Source organism: Castanea sativa, chromosome 2 (assembly GCF_040712315.1).
Source record: "Castanea sativa cultivar Marrone di Chiusa Pesio chromosome 2, ASM4071231v1".
Taxonomy (NCBI): Eukaryota; Viridiplantae; Streptophyta; class Magnoliopsida; order Fagales; family Fagaceae; genus Castanea; species Castanea sativa.
The window spans coordinates 633,964-648,936 of NC_134014.1; the positions used below are offsets into that span (position 1 = coordinate 633,964).

At 34.4% G+C, this 14,973-nt stretch overlaps 2 protein-coding genes and 1 pseudogene across 4 annotated transcripts; 2 read left to right on the forward strand and 1 right to left on the reverse strand.

Annotated features, from left to right (window-relative positions):
• Positions 1 to 62: 62 nt before the first annotated feature.
• Positions 63 to 7,164, reverse strand: LOC142624247 (perakine reductase-like; annotated as a pseudogene).
• A 689-nt stretch (positions 7,165 to 7,853) lies between these two features.
• On the forward strand, positions 7,854 to 11,674 carry LOC142623177 (perakine reductase-like). 2 transcript variants are annotated; one of them, XM_075796576.1, is made up of 8 exons: positions 7,896 to 8,061; positions 9,213 to 9,377; positions 9,862 to 10,065; positions 10,179 to 10,351; positions 10,539 to 10,631; positions 10,712 to 10,753; positions 10,838 to 10,991; positions 11,232 to 11,674. In XM_075796576.1, the coding sequence occupies exons 1-7, from the start codon at positions 8,008 to 8,010 to the stop codon at positions 10,941 to 10,943; spliced, it is 837 nt and encodes a 278-aa protein (XP_075652691.1). In that variant the 5' UTR covers positions 7,896 to 8,007; the 3' UTR covers positions 10,944 to 10,991; positions 11,232 to 11,674. The 2 variants fall into 2 exon arrangements, with proteins under 2 accessions (XP_075652690.1, XP_075652691.1); XM_075796575.1 differs by lacking the exon at positions 10,712 to 10,753 and having other exon boundaries at positions 7,854 to 8,061; positions 10,539 to 10,635.
• A 1,405-nt stretch (positions 11,675 to 13,079) lies between these two features.
• On the forward strand, positions 13,080 to 14,973 carry LOC142625731 (early light-induced protein 1, chloroplastic). 2 transcript variants are annotated; one of them, XM_075799435.1, is made up of 3 exons: positions 13,080 to 13,433; positions 13,573 to 13,656; positions 14,485 to 14,973. In XM_075799435.1, exons 1-3 carry the CDS (start codon positions 13,269 to 13,271, stop codon positions 14,827 to 14,829), a joined length of 594 nt encoding a protein of 197 aa, XP_075655550.1. In that variant the 5' UTR covers positions 13,080 to 13,268; the 3' UTR covers positions 14,830 to 14,973. The 2 variants fall into 2 exon arrangements, with proteins under 2 accessions (XP_075655550.1, XP_075655549.1); XM_075799434.1 differs by having other exon boundaries at positions 13,112 to 13,433; positions 14,482 to 14,973.

Below are 14,973 nucleotides of genomic sequence, written 5' to 3' on the forward strand. Positions count from 1 at the left end.
ATGTTAGAAAAAGCGAGACACCAGCTTTGATGTCATGTTGTCTATGAAAAAGCGAGACACAGTCACGCAAGCTTTTCAGTCAGTTTGGCAAGTCGCGCATATAGAATTTTGTTCATCTCTAAGTTCTCCCCCATGAACCTTGGATGAATAGCCTATGCCAGAAAAATCATAAGTACCCATATTTAAAAAGAGCGCACACACACATTTATACCTAAATGGCTGCATCAATGGGTCGGGTAGGTGTGTGTGTGCGTGCTTGCGAAACATGGAGTTACTGAATTATTTATTTGTAGTTGAATACCAGCATACTCTCATTATGCAAGCTCTCCATTACTGCTTTCCCACCAAAGAACCCGTGACCAAGAGGGCCATATGCCACTATCCCAATTCCAAGCTCCCTGTGAGATTAACAAAAAAAATTTTAATTTTGTTAAAATTTCTTGATGTTCTGTTGTTATCAAACTATCTGATTCATAACCAATTTAAAAGGCACAAAGACAAGTTTTCACCAATATAAATAACTCAAGTGGCTTTGAAATGCAAAGAAGGCTAAATATCAAAAAACCTGCAAAGTGGAATTATCTCATCTTCGATATCACGGGTCCACATAGAATACTGCATTTGTAAGGCAGTGATAGGATGAACTGCATGAGCTTTTCATATTGTGTCTAAATTAGGTTCTGATAACCCAATGTATTTTATTTTTCCTTCCTCCACCAGGTTCTTGAGCTCCTCCATCTACCATACCAAATTGGTTATAACTGCTAATGCAAAAGGACATGAAGTTTAAATGTTTTTTTTTTTTTTTTTTGAGAAGGACATGAAGTTTAAATGTAGTGCAGTACATTGATATATAAAAATAAAAATAGTTTTCAACTTAAAATTAAAAGTAAATATCTTGACACTCACACTATCCTCTATTGGCACTGAAGTGTCCACACAGTGCTGATAGTATAGGTCAATATAGTCAACATCAAGATACTTGAAGACTAGCTTCAAACCATTGCCGTACATACTCAAAGGGTCTTGACAATAAATTGAGCTTCTTTTGACATAGTAACACCGAATTTTGTAGCTAATTGAATTTTCGCCCTGGGAAGCTGCTTCAGAGCCTAAAACAAGACAAAAGACAATTAATTTTGTCCATCAATGGAAGAATATAGATGTTCCCCGGGCTACTTTGTTCAACTGGATGCAAACTGAAACTAAACATACACAATTAATTACTTGGCATGCAAGCACATGCAAGCAAGGTGTGAACTCAACATCATTTTCCTTTCAATGTGATTAGAGTAACAGTACCTTGCCAACCATGATCTCATTATCATGATTATCTCCATAGACATTTGCAGTATCAAAGAAGGTTATACGCCTTTGAAAATCTTCCATTATAACTGGGCATCCAGCTTCATGCGATAAAGGAGCATTTAGTATTCCAGAAAGTCCGAGGCATCCAAAGCCCAGTCTAGAAACCTAAACTCAGAAAAGTAAAACAGAATAAGAACATTGAGGTGGTTTCAGACAAATAAAACTAGTGCCAATCCAATAATTTGGGATTCAATGTAGTGTTCAAGTTGGAGGTGTGTTCATTTTATTGATACAATTGGTCCGTTTCTATGCTTCTTATAGATGAAGATGCTATCATGAAGCTCATACAATCAAAAGCTCACATAAGTTCAACAAACTCTGAAGGCTTTGTTTGAATGACAAAATTCCCTCTGTTTTCACAATTCTCATAACAGAAACAACAGTCCATCTCACACTAGATTTACAAGTTTTCTGTAGGATTCTTATGCTAAATCACTTCAGCTGTCCAATTTCTCTATTTGACGGCTTTCCCCTGGTTTGGTTTACGCTATGACACCCACACTCAGTACTAAAAGTAAAGGAATAACCATCTATGGCTATTCTCTTTGGTTTGCTCCTCTGTGGGTGTATTAACAAATTCTTAATTACTACATTTGACACCCTAGATTTGGATTAAAATGAAATCATTAGGGTTCTATCATAGATAAGCATATCTTTGCAAGCTTCACAATTTCCCTTGTCAAAAGGAAGGATGATAAACCTTCTCTAAAGCCCAAAAATGGACTTATGTGCAAACCTCAAAGAATTGGAATTTAAAACTCAAGCAGTACTATTATGCAAATGGATGATTGTCATATATACTGTATACATTTATTCTGGGGTAAATATCTAAAGCCCTTAACTGATGAGCCTCATATTCACGAGTAGTTTCTTGAATTCACAAGGTGATAAATTTGGAATCCACCAAAGAAAACAATTGACAAAAAGTTTGTATTTTTATTGATAATAAGTCGATTTGCCTTTGGAGGTTACAAAACATATAAATACTGGCAAAGTAAAACCCTATGATGATTAAGAAATATCTGAAATCCTAATTCGCACTAATTACAAGATTAGCTGGCAAAATTTCTGAATTTTACAAAAAAATGGTAAAATTGAGTTAAATGCAAAATCATAAACTACTAACACTAAGGATTATCTCAAAATAAGCAGGATCTTATTCTGACTTTTGAGCAAAAAGTTATCAAGAAAACAAAAATTACTAAAAAGGTAAAATCACTATTTTTCGGGCTAAATAAAGAAATTCGCCAAAATTAGGTGCACCTCATGACAAAGCGATGACTATTGATTAAAAATTTGTTTCCCTTCAGCTTGCCAAATTTCATACAATTTCAACTTCGACGTTCAAATGATGTCTATTGGTGCCCCTTTTTGCCTTTTTCATATGCCCTTTTAAGAGTTAGGAAGTCCATAGTGGTTTGTTCTACATCACTAACAATGCAAACACAAAAGCAATTCTTTACAAACCATGGGTGGGAAACTGAAGTTCATAAGACCCTTTTAAGAGCATTCCCATCAAGTGTGTCAAATGCCAAATATTTGGCATTTGACACACCAAATTCTAAAAAATCACTTTTATCAAGTGTTTTAAATGTCATAATATTTGACATTGATGAACAGTGCAATCTCAAATTTGAGACTGCATTGTTCACCAATTGTAAAATTTATATTATTTTTTTATTCAGATGAGGCCCGCTTTCTTTTAAAGAAAAAAAATATTAAAGAAAGAATATTTAAATGAAATTTTAAAAAATTAGAATGTTCGATGTCTGGTATATTGTAAAAGTAGTGTTTTGAAATTGTAAATGCTAAAATTTTCACAATTGTTGATGAAAATGATCTAAGGACACCCAATGGGAAGCATCAAGTCGTTTTCTTTGTTTTTAAACTTTCTAGTCCAAAATACAAATATCAAGAAAACACAGAGTTGCAATTCAATCTATTATGTACACTGCAGTCACTGAGGATCCAAATCCTCTCCGTTTCCCTTTGAAATGGAGAGGCTCCAGTACACAGTGGGGATTTCATCCAAAATGGTCCACGCTCAAAAACTGGACATGTCATTTAAAATGTTAACACCACACTTAACTGGAGTTCAACGCACTTAACTGGGGTTTAATTCAACCGGACAAAAAAAACCTTTTTGAAGAGAAATGGAGAAATAGAGGTAGATACATTAGTGCATTGGAAAACAAAACAAAAAACATTTTAGAGGGAAAAGTGAAACAGAGTTAGCCCATAGCTTCACAGATTTTAACCACAAAAAAAAAAAAAAACTTCACCGGATCCTCACAGAAGTATATTTGTGCACTGGAAATGGAGGAACAGAGGTAGATACATTAGTGCATTGGAAAACAAAAAAAAAAACCTTTTAGAGGGAAAAGTGAAATAGAGTTAGCCCGCGTTCAAAGCTTCACAGATTTTAACCCAAAAAAAAAAAAGCTTCACCGAATCCTCACAGAAGTATATCAGTGCACTGGAAAAAAAAAAAAAACCTTTTAGAGGGAAAAGTGGAACAGAGTTAGCCCACGTTCAAAGCTTCACAGATTTTAACAAAAAAAAAAAGCTTCACAAAAGGTTTAGAGAAGACATCTCTGTTTCTATCTTGCCAAACAGAGGTATATCAGTAAAACTTGTTTATGCTTATCTTATTTGATGTTTGATAATTTTTTTGCATTTATATTGTTGTCTTGGTGAGTTTATATGGTTGTTTTGGTGGCTGGATGCAAGTTAGAGTCTATCTGAATTTTAATTTTTAATTTTTTGAGATAATGATTGAATCTTTATAATGGCTGGATAATTCTAGGAGTATTTTTAATTTTTTGAGATAAAGATTGAATCTTTATTAGTACACACAGAGAAACAAGCTTACATGGGCCGAACATAAGAAAATGAACATTGAAAATTTCTTGAACATATTGTTGTTTTGATGCCACCAATAAAAGCTACACACAGAGAAACAAGCTCACAAGTTTATATTGTTGTTTTAATGGCTGGACGCAAGTTAGAGTCTTCCTTAAAAATTTCATATAATTAAATAAGATTGATGTTTAGACCCCAATGTGAATTAATGAGCAAAATTATCAAATTATATTGGTGAAGTGATCCACTCAGACAATTAATTTTTCAATATAGTTAAGCAATTAACAAATCAATAAGTAATATAAAAAGCACAATTAAGCATGACATAACATTTGGTGATGAAGTGGAAAATCAAAGAAGAATATCTTTAATGGAGAAACCACTTTGGAAAGTAGATTAGGAAAGTATAAACTAAAAAACTAACTAGATTTTCAAACGGATAAAATTACATCAATAAATTTGAATTTATTACCATAAAATGTTATGGAATGGATCAACACTAAAATCCTTACACACATGATCCTAATTCATAGTGTAATCGATAAGTTTAGTGGCACAATTTATATATATATTTCCATAGCTGTTAATATAGTCTATTATAATCGGTTCATAAGAAAATAGGATCAATGATGAGTTTATGTGAAATAAAAAAATGATTACTTGTACGCTTAATTTTGAGCTATATGCATGTTAATTGGTGTGTCAATTTTTCTTTTGCATGAGTTTTTCAATCCTTATCTGCATGAGTTTTACAATCCTTTTCCTCTCCTTATAAGCACTCCACGTAACCAACCAACTACACACCTTGGCCCAACCAACTAACAACCCACAATAGCAGTACACTTTATCTAGACTGTACACTCCCACACACTCACATGTAGGCACACACGCACACCCCAATAGCTATACCCGCACCACCTATGCACACCCACACGCAGAGTCCCCTACACACCCTTACACACACAACAGCTTTACCCGCACCACCTGTGCAGCACACCTTTACACCTACTTAAAAATATATACAAATATCAATAGCCCACAACTGTCACAATCCTTATTTACAAATATCTGTAAATATTCACATTCCACCTGTCACAATCCTTACAATCAAAATTCAATCCTTACAATAACAACTGTCACAATCCTTATAATCGAAATTCAATCCTTACAATCAAAATTCAATCCAACAAAGTAGACAATAAGAGAATTTAATAATAAAAAATGAACAAATTTTATTAAAATGTACACTTTGATCACATAACAAAAATTCCATTAAAATAAACACTTCGATTAAAATAACATGAAACTTTTACAATTGGTGTGCTTATTGCTTGACTATACATTTCACCTCTTGCTTCTTGATTAGTGGTGGGTACTTATTGTGAGGCCACAAGAAAGCTAAAGTGCATGTCACAGGGGAGAACTTGAGTTTACCAGCCAACCCAAATGTGTATTTTCCTTTGGCTTTGGACTTGAATACTACTTTTGAAGACTCTAGGCCATTATGTGTAGGGCACGGTGCAGCTGATGCACTGTGAAGCTGTGCATAGCATTCTTCATTCAGTTTGCCATCTTTTACAATCTTACGATGAATAGACACTATGAACTTTCCTTCTTCATCGAGTTTCCCTACCCCTCTTTTCTTTAAGTGTCCATTTTCTGGCTTGCAATCAATTGTTACTCGAAGCCCTACACCATGATACACAAAATTATTGTTACTTGTTTTTCAATATTGTTTGTATATGGCATCATTAATCATATGCAAGAAAAAAGAACAATGCACCCATCACTTTGTCCATATTGTCCATAATTTTTACCTTAAACAAAATATGGGACCAAGATTAGCAAATAGTAGCATTTCAAGTCAAAGCATGCCAACATTGCACTTTTACAAGGCAAACTTGACATTGACATTTAAAAGAACAATGCACCCATCACGACTAGAATAAAAAAGAAACAATGCATCAACCATGAACAATTCAGTATTTATGACAGTTCCAAAAAAGAAAACCATACCTGTAAAGGCATGTTTAGTCTTAATGTTACTCTGCTCACAGTCTGCATAAGCAGCTAGACTATAAACACTTAAACTCATCATACTGTCATACACATGAAAAAAAGAAAGATCAAGAAATACTCCAATTTGGACCCAAAAAAAAATTCATAACTTTTGAGGAATTCATTTCAAAGGTCTGCTAGAACAAATACTCGCTCACTATTAAGCAATTAAAAAAATCATTATTTGAAGTAATTTTCGGTTTATAGCCAATCAAGAAAAACATGGAACATGAATTAGTTTGACAATGGTAAAACGCATTCATCAACTTAAAGATTATGATGAATATATAACAACTTTAAATCAGCAAAGCGTAACTTCGCAAAAGTTTGGGATTTAGTCCTCTCATGGTGAAAAATAACAAGATAAATGCTTGTTTATTTAAAAGGAAAACAAGTAGGTAAACCACCATTTATGCATACAAATTATGTTATTTTTGTTGTCTTTTCACTTGAACATAATCTGTATCCAATAACACAAATTCCACATTATTTTTTTCCCAAGTACAACAGGGAATTCAATTTCTTTATCAAAAGAAAACGAAATCCTAATACAATACTAAAAAATTAAAAAATCTTTTTTTTTTTTTTTTTTTTGTTGAGAAAATTAAAAGAAGGAAAAATCAAAGAAGGAGACAGAGGAACTTTACCAGAACCACGGCCGGAATTGGTGGAGCGGAACACGGTGGCGGCTAGCGGTAGCCATGGAGATTGAGCATCAACTTCTCTCTTTCCCGATTTTTCCCAAACCCAAACCCTAACCTTCGCTAATTTGGGTTTGAACCAAATCGGCAAGGCTGGCTCACCGCAACCACCACCTCCGATGATGGCTTCTTCTCTCCTTCGACCAAAATCTCTTTCTCTGTCTCTCAATCTCATTTCCCTCCATAGATCAAACCTGAAAGATCATCAACTTCTCTCTTTCTCGATTTTCTCCAAACCCTAACCTTCTCTGATTTGGGTTTGAAAAGCATCGATGTCTCTCTCTACACCCGATTCTCTCCAAACCCCAACCCTTATTCTCTCTCTGATCTGGGTCTAAAAAGGATGCGTGTATGGGTGTCGAGATCTCTGGTGAGCTAAGGTTTTTTCTTTGTTTTTGCTGGTGAGAGTTAAGAGTTTAACTTGAGTTTTTTTTGTCTGGTTGAGTTAAACCCCAGTTAAGTGCGTTGAACTCCAGTTAAGTGTGGTGTTAACATTTTAAATGATGTGTCCAGTTTTTGAGCGTGGATCATTTCGGACAAAATCCCCACCGTGTACTGGAGCCTATACATTTCAAAGGGAAATGGAGAGGATCCGGATCCAGTCAGTGATCCATATAAGGGCATAATTAACAATTTTGTTTTTGGAAAAATTTTATGGGTAATTGAAAAAGTTGTAGTTGTCAAAACTTTTTCAATTTTCGATAAATTTTTTTTTAAAAATTGTATACTAATGTATGCTCTAATCCACACACACACACACACACACACACACACACACACACATATATATATATATATATATATTCGAATTCCGTACCAAAAAATTTACATACATAAAAGTCGAGTTCCATAAAAAAATAAAATAAAATAAAAACTCTGCACTTACTGTCACGAATATATATTAGGAGCGAGACATACCTTTGGTAGTGGGAAAAAGAGAAATGGTCATTGGTCCCAGCTCCCAAGTATTTACTAGATAATATTTTTCATTGAAGCTCCAGCTCCTGTGTTGTCGAAAATGGAGGAAGAGATACAAATCCCAAGAGTCAAACTTGGCAGTCAGGGGTTGGAGGTCAGCTTCTTTCTTTCTCACTTCCTCTCAATATCATTCACCAGTCACCACATATATATTCTTCACTTATTTAGATTTCTTGGGCTTTCTTTCCTAGTTATGACATTAGTTGTCTGATATTTAATTAATTATCAATAACATTATATGTTTTTCATGTTATAAAGTCATTCTTTTTAGTTTCTCATCTATGGACTGCGCAGGAGTGCAATTTTTTTGTTTTTATTAAGGTTTGGTTTTTCAGGTTTTATCGGGTTACTAGAAATTTTACTCCTAAGTTACATAATGATAATGGTAAGATAAATTAGATGACATTTTATTTACTGGTTTAGTAGTCTCAGATTTTATTTCTTTGGGATCTGACACGCAAATCTTTTTTTCCCCAATATTGCTATAGATTATGAACCATAGGGCTTTGTCTTTTCTTGCTGTGAGTTAGATTAGATGCCTTCATTTTGTCCATGCTCATATCTTTGCAATGCTTTCAATGTTAATCAAAATCAGTCCTCACCCTGGTAGGCTTTTGAAAGGAAGGCAAGCATATAGTGAGTCATTTGGAATCATGAAGTTGAATGACATGGGTGAGATTCTTCATCATAATACAGAGGAACATCTTACCTACATAAATATATGAACAAAGATACATATGAAGAGATATCAATGGTGATAATCTTAGTACTACACTGTAAGTGTCAAGTCTTTTATATCAGAAGCTGCAGGTTCTGTTTCTACAATCACAAAGGCAAATGAGAGCCCCTAATTTCCACACAAATTGCAAGACTAGGTTTTGTAATTCAGACAAGGCCTTCAGAAGCATGGAGTATATAATTTTTTTTAGAATATAATTGCAAGTCCTACTAGCAAAATTAATCTCTTTTTATTTAATTAGTATTGGAACATTATGTTAGCAGTGTCCCATTGGATTGGAATTTAGGATCATTCTGCATAAAAGTAACTGTGGTAAAAGAAAACCATCTTGAAAATAACTCCCATGTGTAAGAACTAGAGAAATTGACAGGTTCTGATGATAAATTGAGAAGATCTTGGGGACTAAGTGGGAATCCAAATTTTTGGTTTCATAACTTCCTGTTATGGTGTTAACTTCATTGAGAAACTATTGTGCTCTCCTTAATGCATCCTTTTCTTGACTGCAGGTTTCTAGATTAGGCTATGGATGTGCCGGACTATCATACAACTCTCCTCACTCTAATGAAGTTGGTTGTTCAGTTCTTAAGGAAGTATTCAATAGGGGTATCACCTTCTTTGACACATCAGATCTCTATGGAAATAATCATGATAATGAAATCATGGTTGGCAAGGTACTGTTTTCTGTTTATTTTTAAGTTTAAACCTGAGTTGAGCATATGCATTACCAAGTTGAATTAGTGTAGGATCAAACGAATACCCAAGTTTGTTTGGTTATCCTTGTCGAGGTTTGTGGGAACTTCTTTCTTTCTTAATTTAGTAAGAGGAAATACATGACATTGGCTATTGAGTGACAATATGACAATAAGAGGCTCTGAAGAACAAAAATAATAAGACTAGTTGAGCATATGCTTCAATTAACTGACAAGAATTAACTGTAGTTTTGTGCCAAATTGAGTACAATTGAACACAGATAATCTCTCCTCTCTCTCTCTCTCTCTCTCTCTCTCCCTCTCTTTTTTTTTTTTTTTTTTTTTTTTTTTTTTTTTTGTGGAGATTTGCAACATTTCTAGAAATGATGTGGTGGAAAATTCACATCCTTGCATGGATTGACAGATTTATCATTGGTGTTATTATTATCACTATTTGTTTTCTCAGGCTTTAAAACAGCTTACTAGGGAAAAGGTTCAAGTGGCTACAAAATTTGGCATTATCAGATTAGAGGATGGTAAATTTGGGGTAAAGGGAACCCCTGATTATGTAAGGGAATGCTGTGAAGCTAGTCTTAAGAGGCTTGACATCAACTACATCGATCTTTACTATCAGCACCGTGTTGACCTCTCAGTGCCCATTGAGGATACTGTAAGGATCAAGTGACTTTGTCCTCCTCTCAAATGTTTTGTTACCTTTCAATCTATTATTTAAAATGCACAAGACTACATTCAAGCCATGGCTGTTTACTTTGTTCTTTATAGATTGGGGAGCTCAAGAAGCTAGTGGAAGAAGGAAAGATAAAATACATTGGCTTATCAGAGGCCAGTGTAGACACAATAAGGAGAGCCCATGCAATTCATCCCATCACTGCCTTACAAATGGAATATTCTTTGTGGACCCGTGAAATTGAAGATGAGATAATTCCACTTTGCCGGTTTGTTATATATGGTCCTAAATTTCTAGTCTTTGCATTGTTAAATCGTGTTATCAAGATTCATACGTGAAGCATGTTGCCTTTGCAATCTTAGAATACTTTGAATTAGATACATTGAGAATTTTTCAAAATCTGAATGCATTGGTAAACCATATTAGTTCATCAAGCTGCCACCATTTTGGAACAGGGAGCTTGGTATTGGTTTAGTGGCATATAGCCCTCTTGGTCGAGGGTTCTTTGGTGGGAAGGCAGTTGTTGAGAGCTTGCCTACCAGGAGTAGGTTGGTATGTTGCTGTGAATAAATATTAAGTAATTTCATGCTTTCTAATACTAACCCATACGATTCTTTTCTTGAAACAGGTTTCCGACTCCCCCACCCCCTACCAAACACAAACTTCTTAAGTAATTCCATGTATTAACAATGTTTTAAATCAATACTCTTACAACAAAATTTGGAATTTATGTTGATGTTAATGTTCCTGGCAGGCTAAGCACCCAAGGTTCTCAGGGGAGAATTTGGAAAAGAACAAACTTCTATATGCCCGATTTGCCACCTTGGCTGCAAAGCATGCCTGCTCTCCCCCTCAGCTAGCTCTGGCTTGGCTTCTCCATCAGGGAGATGATATAATCCCAATCCCTGGTATATTAGGATTTCTTGTGCTATATTCACACACACACACACACACACATATATGATTTATGCAACTGCTTGTTCACATCAATCAATATCTTTTCTGATTTCCATGAAAAATGAAATTCTACTCTTCAATTCTGTTCATACTTCCTACTAATATTTAACTTAAGAATTATGCATTTAATTGACAATTCATGTTTTGTTAGTAGAGCATGATGTGAAACTTATTGATAGGATGATTTACAGGGACAACCAACATAACAAATCTTGATAACAACATTGGATCCTTGGCAGTAAAGCTTACACTGGAGGATTTGAAAGAAATTTGTGATGCTATGCCCATCAGTGAAGTGGCTGGCGAAAGAAATACAGCTGCATTATCTAAATATGCCTGGGAGGTTGCAAATACCCCATCAAAGTAATTGCAAGTTATAGATTTAGAAACTAAAGTGCAACCTTTGAAGTGAAACATTTCTTCTCTGCTGTTGCATTGTAGGAAAAATAAGTGAGAAAAGAGTATAACTATATCTTGCTAATGTATGGGTTGGAGAAAGAAATCTCCTTATAAGGGAATTGCACATGCATGATGAATAAGTTATTATGCTAGCATTTAGTGTGAGACTCATAGTTAATACCTGTGGCAACATCATTTTTTCTATCTTTTCCATATGAAATAGTTGTTATTAATAGTTGCATGCTTCATTATCATTATCCCCTCTGGATGGTGGGAACTGCCATATCTTTCTCTCTATTTTTTTCTAATTTGTGATAGTTGTTTTATACTTTTATGATTCCATGCTTTTTGCTCTATCTCTGTCGTCTTTAAAATTCTTCAGTTTTGCAATGTATAGAGGAGTGTTGTCCAATTTTTTGATTGAGGTGCTGCAATCTCTCCATGTATAGCTTGAGGGTTTCTGCATAGAGAGATTGGCAATGTTTTGATTTTTCTCTGTCTAAACTCTGCTGTAAATGATCACTTTTCCTTAGAAAAGATTTTTTGGATATAATGTTCATTTTATTTTATAGGTGATGCATTTTTTTACAGGTGATTTAATGTGCGTTTTACATGATTATATGTTGTGAATTATGATATTATGGTGGGAATGTTTAATTTACAGGTTGCATGTTCGAGCAGATGATAGCTAGTCATTTCAGATCCTCTTTTCTTCTTTTTTTCATTGTATTTGAATACCTTGTTTGGTGGGCTTCAAATTTTGATGGGTTTTAATCTAATTTTGATTTATTGGGCTGGTTTTATGTCGTTTATGATCTACATATCCTTCAGTTTTCCAACATCTTTAGAAAAATCTTACAAAAATTCTTCTTTTTCTACGAAGGAGTGCATGTGAGAAGGCAGGTCTTTTTAAAATTAAAGAGAGTGAGATCTGATTATCTCATCTTCTGATTTATCACCAAAAAAGTAGTAATAATAATAAATAAAAGGTAACGGATTGAATATATAGTTTAAGACAAAGAAAAATAAATTTATTTCAAATTTTAGAGAGGAAAACATTAGTTTAGTAACCCATAACATTCAAACCACTACTTCCTCATACACAAAAATGAAAAATGTCTCTTTGTGAATTGTGATCATATTATAGGCTCGGACAATCAAATTCGACACTGATTTGGAATGATGTCGCATTATGGTAAAAGCAAATGCACTCATTAAAATTTTGAAATGTGAGTTTAGCCACAATTTTTTTTTTTTTTTTTTTTTTTAAGTTTAGTTCCTACGAGGTTTTCCTACCAAACAAACGTACTCAAGAAGATAATTATCTTTTTTTATTTGACCTTTTAGAGAAAGATACAAATAGTCCACGTTGCTTGTTTAACCGAATCAAATAGTATATTTTGAGTATCAAAGTTTGGTAGTGAAAGAGTACAGAACCGTGGCACAGTGTGAGAGGTGAGTAGTACATGGAGAAATGTGGAATGGTCTAGTCCCTTCCCTTCAAAGTGAAAAACTGGGAAGCAATATGGGCCTCAAACTCAGTGGTGCAAAGTTTTGGTGATGGTGAGTGCCACGTCTATTGCTTACACCACCATGTGTGGACAAATGAACCCACGTGAACCAATGTCTTTTTGAAAATATATATGGAACGACGTGGCTCCTTAAATATCCACTGCTCTCTGCCCTAGTGCTTTCCCCTCCAACACACTCTCTATATAATGTCACTTCCAGGCCTAACATAAATGCCACAACAACCACTTTTAGTACCTCATTTCCTAGTACTTGATCATCCATAGCCTAATACTCCATTAAGCTAGCTCTAATTGGCAATGGCAGCCTCATCTGCAATGCAATCCATCTTAGCAAGACCACCTTTGAATCGTGTAGTTTCAAACAGATCTACTAATAGGGTGAACCAGTTACTAACTCCCACTAGTTATGTGCCACATTTGCCCAGATATGCTAGTAGCATGCGAGTCCGTTGCATGGCAGAGGTAATGAAAAGTCTAGTTTGTTTTTCTTTTCCTGGAAATCTCAAAAATTTTGATAGAAATTATTTAATAATCATGATCTGCTAATTGATTTCTAAGTAAATATTCTGACTGTATGATTCCATGGCATTTTGCTTTGCAGGAGGACCAGCAGGAGCAGCCAAAGCCTGCAACAACTTCACCTTCACCACCTCAGCCACAACAAACCCCTCGTCCTGCCCCTAAGGTACCTACCCTTAACCCAAAAGATACTTCTTTCTTTGTTTTTTTGAATTAGAAACCCTAAATATATATGACTATATTTTCTTGAAGATCCATTTTATACCAAATAATTTTAGCACACAAAATTGCTCTTTATTCATAAACTTTTTTGACCTTTGCTCAGCAAATAATAATTAAAGCAAAATTACTTTCCCATAAATTTGTTATTATTGATCCTAATTCTATTATGCACAACTTAAAAGTATTTCACCTTAATTTTGTGAAATAAATTGAATTTAATTTATTCATTTTAAACTTTTTAAGTAATGTCAGAAACTTAATTAATATAACTGTTAATCTAAGATGTAGATGTATCTCTTCGACTAAAAAGTAGAGATATGTCTACAGGTAAGGGTAAGCTACAATATGCGGAATTCTTTAAATACTAAGATACAAGACAGCGTTCCCTAAAAAATAAAAGTGCAATATTACGTGTATTAATTAATTATTAAATATATTTTAACATAATATATTATTAAGTGTAATTTAATTTGAGAGGAAAAATGTAAATAATAAATAATAAATAGCTAGATAAGTGGTCATCATCCACCATGGGAGATTGGAAAGAATTGAGTATAAACAGAATTCAGGTATTTGAACAAAAAGTATATCTGCCCTCTCTAGCTATTGACATGTGATCTTACCACAAAGTAACATAATTTTTACTTGGTCACTAAAGATAGTACTTCTATTTTGCACAGGTCATGGTAATTGTTGTGAGAAATATTGTTTTACTTATAGCTATGTTTTACAACATTGTTAAAAGTATTTTGACGCGTTACACTATTAGCAGGTGAGCACAAAGTTCTCCGACGTATTGGCATTTAGTGGGCCTGCACCGGAGAGAATCAACGGTAGGCTAGCCATGATTGGCTTTGTTGCTGCATTGGCAGTTGAGTTATCCAATGGCCAAAATGTGTTTGAACAGATATCTAATGGTGGGATCCCATGGTTCTTAGGAACTAGCATTGTGCTCTCTTTTGCATCCCTGATTCCTTTGTTCCAAGGTGTTAGTGTGGAGTCCAAGTCGAAGGGGTTGATGACCTCAAATGCTGAGATGTGGAATGGGAGGTTTGCTATGTTGGGTTTGGTTGCACTAGCTTTCACCGAGTATGTCAAGGGTGGAACTCTTATTTAGGTCTCTGATGTGCTAACTCAGGCCAGCTTGTGTAAATGATAATTTTAATTTCTATGTAATTTGGAAAGAGTAACTCATGTAATCCAATTTTCAGTGAATTTGATTTCAATTTTATCAAGAAGAAATAGAGAATTATCTACAAAA